Below are 8,676 nucleotides of genomic sequence, written 5' to 3' on the forward strand. Positions count from 1 at the left end.
GGAGAACATTGTCAGATAAATGAATGTTAAAAAAGGTTAGTATATTCTATAGCTGGAGATGAGCTAGTGTTCTGTTTCCCCCTGTTATAATTACATATAAACAAACTTCATAGGCCACACTTGAAAGGTTTTGTTTCTATGTGGACAAATAACAAGAGTTAATTCCCCTTGATGATATCAATGACTCTCGCCTAACTAAAGTATGTGAGTGTGTTTATTTTCTCCTTTACTGTACTGTACATCATTCACTATTGCCCTTATTAGGCTAATTGGATTGACTGGCCAATCAGGAAGAGGCACCTCCTAAGTCAGGGATTTAAACAGAGGGCATTAAAGAGTGGATCACTACTGACCAGAGCTGCTGAATTGATTTGATCCTTGAGAGAGTCCACTCTGATCATCTAATCGAAAAGAGGCCAACCAAGCCAGCAAAGCTCAAGCACCTCCCTCTCAATCCCCTTCCGCTAGGAAATCGCCTTTCAGCACGATTAGTGTTGCACCCAGTTCTCTGCAGCTTCTCACAGAGAACCGTCAAAATTTCCATCCTTGAGGATCTTGAGTTTGCGGAGGAAGAAAGCATGGGTGCGGGAGCAAGCGCCGAGGACAAAAAGTCCAAGGAGTTGGAAAAACAACTCCAAGAAGATGCTGATAAGGACTCTAAAACAGTCAAACTATTACTGCTTGGTAAGTTGGCACATGAATTGTCTTGTTGCAAAAAGTTTTCCTTTTTTGTCTTAAATCGCAGAGTGCTGTCATTGACAGGTTGAACTACAGAAAGGCTTTAAAAATGTAAATTTAAATGTAATGTCCGTTTGAACAGAACCTTCTGTGGAGGTTCAGGTCTGCAGAGAAGAATAGAAGTCTGGTTGTCTGCCAACAGTAAACATTCACTGATACCCCAAAAAACAACTGGTTAAAAGAAAAAGTAAGAAAAGCTTAACTTTTAATCGATAACTGTCAAAGTTAAAATCATGATGACGTTTTGCACAGTACATATTGCCTCTATTTTGGATATGTGCCATCTGATATTGCTCCGATACACCTGTTGCCTGCAGGGTGAGATGTAAGACACCAGACCAGAGGATTTACAGGCTGTGCAGCTAATTTTTTTTCCCAGAGAAAAGCCTGCATTAGTTTATTAGAACGACGAGAGACCTGTTAAAGCTTTTGCACAACAGAGAGGGAATTAGAGTGGGCAAGGTAAGAGCAGCAGAAGGAGATGAGAGAGATAAGTCTGCAGGCTGGGCATCTGACTTGAAACTAAAAGATGGAAGAAGAGTTTACATTGACTTCAAAAAAAGGTTTTAACCTATAGAATACTGAATAATGTTTAACAATATTTGAAATGTATAAAAAGATATCGTGAAGTGTTTGATGTTGTGTTCTGATGCATATCATCACTAGCAAAAATACTTGAAATCTGAACAAAGTTTTGTTTACCATACCATGACATGTTCAAGGAAATATCTTCGAACGTTTAACCAATGTTGATCTCTTTCAATGAAACATTAGGAACTTATTCTATCCAACATTTGAAAACTGCATGACATGTTAAAACCTGATGGGAAAATGTATTCCCATTTTCATGGCTGTGTCTGACAAATTAGGAGTGACTTTTCAATTTTAGCGGAAGGACGTTGGTGCTTAAAATATACGTAGCCTTTGGTCTAAATGAATCACAGCCCAACAGTGATACGTCAATCCGATTAGCTAACTGGTTTAGTGCAGATCCACTTGGTGAGGACTTTGTTGATCCCTCAACCCCCTGATAAAGTGAAGAAAGTGTTTTATTACAACTACTGTTTTAACAGCACCATTCACAGAGGTCAAGATAGCAGTGATATAATGAATAAATCTAAGGTGAAATGTTAAAAAAGGAAGCTTTGAATCATTATAAGAATGTATAAAATCAGTAGGGCGAGAATGGCCATACATGGGAGCGTCCGTTGTTCCCCTTGTTATTGTTGGAAAACATACCTTCATATCTTTAATATATTTGTGTTACTTACCCTATACGATAAAATCGTAATCTGTCTACTTTAGCAACTCTAACTGCTGTTAAATCTTCTAAAGGGTCTAAAACACCAGTATTCCATTAGATTCTTTTCTTTGCAAGAACTTAAACAGTAAAGAAAACAACAGTGCCATCTTGTGGTCTGAGATGGACATTGTACAAATGTGACAGAGCCGCATGAAGCTCTGAACCCTCCAGATTTCATTTGAGCTAAAAGTGTTTAGAGCTGAACTGTTTCTAAGCAACCTCACAAACAGTTATATCAGGAAGACACCATAGAAACAAACATAAAGTGGTTTTAGGAAACTCCAAAAATTATATAACTCAAGTATGGCCTGGTTAAATCTGTATAAAATTTGTGCAACTGGCTCATAAAAACAAGAAAAATACACACCCTGATACCCCAAGTACAATTACTGAGGTTGTTCAAAAATGAAAATAATGTTTGAATATGTTTGCATCATTAGTTGCATATTAGTTCAATTCTCTATCTCCAGACAAAGTCACAACACTTCCAGTAAGTTCTGGGTCATCAGTTATTACATGTTACTCTGTTATCTTGTCTATAAACATGAATTTAGAGCTCTCCTTTGAAGCCTAGTTTTCCATGTAAAGCCTATAAGCACGGTTACAGCTGAACCGTAGTCCTAAAGCAGAAGTGCATTCTTCTTTTTAACACCTCAATACTGCCACATTGCCACCTTTGCCACCACATCACCAATTAACAAAACAGATGTGTTATTGACTTGCTTAATCACTGCTAGCAGAGGAAATTCAGTGGTTTCTGCCTGCAGGGCTTGAGGACGCCTCATAATGTCTTTAAATGCTCAGCAGTAAGTCTGCAACAAGCTTAATGTGGCTCCAGTGAGCACAGGATGACCAGCTTGGTCCCTCTGTGATGATTAATGCTTTCTAACTTGGGCTATAGCTTACAGTGCTCGGGAGAGTCTGACATGCTTGCAAGCTTTTCTTTAGCCAGCTGATGCAGTCTCAACAATTACAGGTTTTACAATCATGCACAGTATGGATAGTATATGTCAGTACATTGTATGAAAAGCTGTTCCTTTAAAATGAAAGTCAACTATTTTTGCTAAAGGTATGGCTGCCAAAACAATTGAGTTTAGCGCTTTACATTCGAGCATGGAAGTGCTCAATGTGCAAAACACGTGTTAATGGTCCTACATGAGTTACTAATGGGAGATCAAATAGGCAACAGTGCAAATTAGCAGGGTAAAAGAAAGCAACGATATGTGTTTTTCTGTTGCTTTTAAGTGTTTTTATGTGAGCACATTAAGGGTTCTCTATTAAAGCATGAAAAGGCCCCTCATATAAAAGCCAGAACACTTCAGACAAATCAAACGAAAAAATCAAATGACTTCAAAGAGAAAATAACTAAAATGCACAGATGGAAATGTGTCCTCTCCACTACCACTGTCAACATTATCTTTTAGTAATTTTGGACTATTTTTTATTATGTGTTTCTGTGCCTGCATTCTGTGCTTTCGGTGTATACTACGTTGCAATATCAGATTTATTTACTTTGCATATTTGATGCTTTTTTGTTTGGCCAGGAAGAAGACTGAAAACATACTAATAACTGCAAATACTCTGCATATACATAAATTAAATAATAACTTTAATTGAAAGTATTTGTAATGGATTTTTTCAAACTGTACTGTTAGTGTTTTACCAGGTTGCACAAGTTCATTTTACAATCCATGTGCTATTGAGATTTGTTCCCATGTGATGACAACCTGCAAAAAGTCCATCTAAAAGGTTTATTTTATATTCAAATTAAATGAATCAATGATCTGTGCAAGGCTTAAAATGTTCTTGCTCAACAGTGTTTAGTCCAGCATAAAAAGCCATTCAGGTTTTGTGGGTAATTATTTTTCTTCTCTTCTAGGTGCTGGTGAATCAGGGAAAAGCACCATTGTAAAACAAATGAAGTAAGTATTCATATAAATTTTAACCTTAGTCTTCTGTGTCATCCACACTGTGATAGTTGCACATAATCCCAGTGCAGTTCAGAGTTTGTTTGCATGCCAGAGCTCTGTCTATTGCACTTACACTGAAGCCTGTTACAAAAGGTCAACAGGGCAAACATCCTCTTTACTTTGATTCGTCAGCACTTGTTTTATGCTGTTAGTCTGGCAATGAGAGCTGAGCAAGTTCAGAAACACACCCAACGAGAGTGCTGTGACCACTAGTTTAAACAAGTAAAGGTTGCTTATACATTTTAGGAATATTTTCACTTATTGAAACTGGAAATAAGCAAGTAGTTGCAAAATCCTAGAAATACTATTCTATTTTGATTAAATCAACAGACCCATCATAACCATAAGAGTGAAATAGTTTGACTCATTTGTTCCCTGAATCATTCCTTTCCTATTATAGGATTCTCCATCAAGGTGGTTACACAAAAGAGGAACAACTGGAGTTTAGAGCTATCATCTATGGCAATATCCTGCAGTCTGCTCTGGCCATCATCAGAGGCATGGAGATGCTGGGCATTGATTTTGGATCTCCCTCAGCACAGGTGTCATATAACACTACAAATATTTTTCACCCGACACAATAAGCTTGTTGAGTACTTGAGGGGACAGAAAAAATCATACACTATAAATGCTCCAAGCACTACAATGACGCTGATGGACGTTTATTCTGTTTCCATGAAACCACAGGAGGATGCACAGAAGCTGCAGAACTTGTCAGACTCCATTGAAGAAGGCACAATGCCCACTGAGCTGGCTGATGTCATCAAGAAGCTGTGGAAAGACAGTGGTGTGCAGGCCGGCTTCGACAGAGCTGCTGAGTACCAACTCAACGACTCTGCTGGCTAGTGAGTCCTAGGACTGATGCACTAGGACCACATATAATCTATCTTAGTGTGTAATACTGTTCTGATTCCTCCACGTTTGCTGTTCTGTTTCAGCTACCTCAATGAAATGGACAGAATCGGCAATCCTGATTACCTCCCCACCGAGCAGGATGTGCTGCGATCTCGAGTCAAAACAACTGGTATCATTGAAGAACAGTTCTCCTGCAAGGAGTTGCACTTCAGGTAGGTCACAATAGTGAACTAAAGAACTAAAGTCTAACACCAGCAGGCAGTCCTTACAGAGCTGTGTTATACGGGCGAGGCTCACTTTCTTGTTGTTGGTTTCTTCTGTGTTTGATCATCAGGATGTTTGACGTGGGTGGCCAGAGGTCAGAGAGAAAGAAGTGGATCCATTGTTTCGAGGGTGTGACCTGCATCATCTTCTGCGGAGCTCTCAGCGCATACGACATGGTGCTGGTAGAGGATGACGAAGTGGTGAGTGAAGACTTCACCAGTTGATCTGAAAAGCGCCAGGAAACACCCATATCCACCAGTCGCTCACACCTGTTCTTCTCTTGGACCGTTTCAGAACCGCATGCACGAGTCCCTCCATCTATTCAACAGTATCTGCAACCACAGATTCTTTGCACTGACCTCAATCGTGCTTTTCCTCAACAAAAAGGATCTGTTTGAGGAGAAGATCAAGAAAGTCCACTTGAGTATCTGCTTCCCAGACTATGACGGTAAAATCAAATGATAAAAATATCAAATGACTGCAGTATGTTTGTAGTAAAATTAATACCAATCTGGAAAAGTCTGTGATATCAAAACTGCAAATAGTGGAAGCCTTGGTGATACTACAATTATGTAATAAAAGGTCGCTTGAGTTCAAGTTAACTGATCATGATACACAAGAAATGGGAATGATGTAACAGGGCTTTTTTGATTTTAACACAAAACTTAAATCACATAAATCAGCTCCGTTCTTCTCACCTCTAACTCCCTTTTAGGCCCCAACACGTACGACGATGCCAGCAACTACATCAAGTCGCAGTTTTTGGAGCTGAACATGAAAAAGGGTGTGAAAGAAATCTACTCTCACCTGACCTGTGCCACAGACACAAAGAACGTCGAGATTGTGTTCAACGCTGTGACAGACATCATCATCAAAGAAAACCTTAAAGATTGCGGTCTTTTCTAAGCAGCTCCAGAGTGAAAAGAGGTTCGTGGTGACCACATGACGCAGAACTCCCTGAGACTATGTTGATGCAGAGTAACAGGGTCCAGATGAGGCAGCCAACAACTTCTATCCAAAACATGAGCTCACACAAACTCAAACCACACAAAGCTTTGTCCCTCTGGGACTATGTGGGATCAGGAAGATAATAAGCAACACACAATTACTGTACACTATTCAGTTATAAACATCTTGAATATCTTTGGAACTTAACTAAATGTTCCCTTATAAAGCAGTAGAAAAAGGATTTAAGAGGATGAAAACACATTTGAAACAGATTTTTTTGCACCCCCCCTTTACCAAATTGTATACTGTTACGGTATTTATAATATATACGATTTGGAATCTTTTCTTTTATCAAAGCGGCAGAAGTACACCATTTAGTTTAATTTCTCCTCATTTTAATGAAATGTTCCCCTTTAAAATTCTATAAAAGGAATATGATGTGGCATCAGACTGATGTTTTTTTCTCACTTTTCTTGATTTTACAGAACTTCCTTTCCTACCTTAACCCCTCACATATTGGCATTAACTGAGAGAGTACTGATAGAGCTCAGAGCATCCTCAGTTCGTTGTGCTTATGCCATCGCATCCATGCCAAGTCCCGGTCCCAGACTGCTCCTAGCACACCACCATCTCCAACAGTAGATCCCTGCAACACAGCGCACGCCCTGCTGGGTTCAAACAACTCTAAAGCCACCATGCTGCTGTTGTTGTGGATGTTCAGCTCACATCTACAAGATTCTTCAGTTTTTCTAAAGTACAAGATTGTCTGCTGGTTTGAAGGTTTGAAGATGATATAGTTGATCAAGCAATTCTCATTGCTTCTGTTTGACTGCTGTGTCGTAAGTAATTACTATTAACATTAAAACCAAGCTTTGTAAATTAAATAAAACCATAATTCCTGGGGAAAAAAAGATATTTTGAATAGCAACATTGCAACCTTGTTTTTGTTTTTGAGTACAGTAGTCCCTGTGGTCTTGATATTTAAGCTGTAAAAAGTTGCTGAGCAAATATCGCAGATATTCCCAGTGCTTGCAGTATATCCAGATGACAAACCAAATTGTAAATGTATCTAATCTAAATAGTTGTAACTTATTCAAGTCACTAAACATTTTAATGTGATGAATATATTTCAGAAGGTCAAACATGATAGAGAAACTTTGTACATAAGAGTAGATAATTCAATTTATTTTGAAAGATAAATCTGTACGGAAATAAACGAGAGAGAGGGTATAACTAGAGGGATGAAGCTTTATAATGAAAAGGGAATGAAAATCTACCGACCTTGTCCTTTCTTATGAAATGTAGAGGCATGAAATAAAAATGCATTAACTTCACTTTTGTCTCTGTATCTTTTTTCGCTGCAGAATGAATCTGTCAATCACTGAATAATGTATATCCAATTAGAGAAACATGGCTGCCAACACTGAAGGACAGTCTCAGGCTGTCATCCAACGGGAACAATGATGTCGTTATGCAAGTTCCTCTTTCTAGTCAGAAGAGAAACTGCAACGTATGGAAGTTCATTAACAATAAACTCGACTGACAGGGGTAAAACAAATTAGAGAGATAATCTGTGAGACAAGATTTACTGTAAGATTGAGCAGGGATAATTTCATGAGATTTGACAGCCAGCAAGGACATCACTGAGAGAGTGTAAGGCGTTGACAAGAGGAACCAGATCGCCAGATTTTAGTCAGCAGTGCAGATCCATTGTCTCCCACATTAGTAAAATTGTTTGTTCCTAGTTGGGGCACTTTGCACTGTAATCAAGCTTGAGAATAAAGAGGTGAAGATCTGTGCTACACATGTCATCATGGTGGATTCCAGCTTTGTCACGTCAAGCCTGTTCCCAGTGTGGTTCATTAATACATCCATCTGTCTGTCAAGATTTTACGTAAAAAGATGCAGCGTCACTCATCAACCAAGATCATAAACCACTGAGACTTTCCAGCTAGAAATGACTCCCAACAAGTTAAGAGAACTGTTGATATTTTTCTTAATGTAAAAAAAAAAATCTTTTTTTTTTTTACATTAAAAAGAACATTGTAAGGAGCAGATGTGACCTTACACAATGTTACTTATTTCCTTAGATCCCATGTAAGTACATTACATTCTATCTCCCCTAATGTCCTCAAAAACAAGTTTGTGCAAAGTCACAGTTTAAAGTAACTGTCTAACTTTTTTATTGCAAAACCATAAAATGTAATTACAACTTAAAGTACTAACAAAACAATGATTATACACAGAGTAAAAAAAACAACCCACCACCAGCCTGTTGAAAGCATTTAGAATAATTAGATGACTGTACATGAATACATCTAAGTCCCGCCTTTGATTTGTCAAAAAGCCAATTATTAATTTTTGAATTTGGAGTGGCGCCTCGGTTGACCAATAAGATTTCAAGGATGGTCATACCACTCCTCTGAACACACCCTGCTGATAACTGTTGTGTGCGGCAGGTGAATCAAATGTGGCTCACACAAGTCCAAACATACTGTTTCCAATTTGCGTGACCTCCTCAGTTGCATAATTTAGGTCAGACTCCTAAATAAATATTTGGTGGATGACATCTGATTTGACACTGGCCAAAATTTAGTT

The 8,676-nt window shown here is 38.5% G+C and overlaps 1 protein-coding gene across 1 annotated transcript; it reads left to right on the forward strand.

Annotated features, from left to right (window-relative positions):
• Positions 1-351: 351 nt before the first annotated feature.
• Positions 352-7,412, forward strand: gnat2 (guanine nucleotide binding protein (G protein), alpha transducing activity polypeptide 2). The gene is made up of 9 exons (XM_079359492.1): positions 352-684; positions 3,921-3,963; positions 4,412-4,553; positions 4,699-4,856; positions 4,950-5,078; positions 5,201-5,330; positions 5,425-5,578; positions 5,846-6,057; positions 6,564-7,412. Exons 1-8 carry the CDS (start codon positions 579-581, stop codon positions 6,034-6,036), a joined length of 1,053 nt encoding a protein of 350 aa, XP_079215618.1. The 5' UTR covers positions 352-578; the 3' UTR covers positions 6,037-6,057; positions 6,564-7,412.
• The last annotated feature ends 1,264 nt before the right edge of the window (positions 7,413-8,676 follow it).

This window comes from Symphodus melops (genome assembly GCF_947650265.1).
Source record: "Symphodus melops genome assembly, chromosome: 13".
Lineage (NCBI taxonomy): Eukaryota > Metazoa > Chordata > Actinopteri > Labriformes > Labridae > Symphodus > Symphodus melops.

Coding starts and splice junctions, on each gene's coding strand:
- gnat2 (XM_079359492.1), top strand. CDS start 579: ATGGGTGCGGGAGCAAGCGCCGAGGACAAAAAGTCCAAGGAGTTGGAA. Junction 4,554..4,698: donor TTGGATCTCCCTCAGCACAG/GTGTCATATAAC, acceptor ATGAAACCACAG/GAGGATGCACAGAAGCTGCA. Junction 4,857..4,949: donor CTCAACGACTCTGCTGGCTA/GTGAGTCCTAGG, acceptor GTTCTGTTTCAG/CTACCTCAATGAAATGGACA.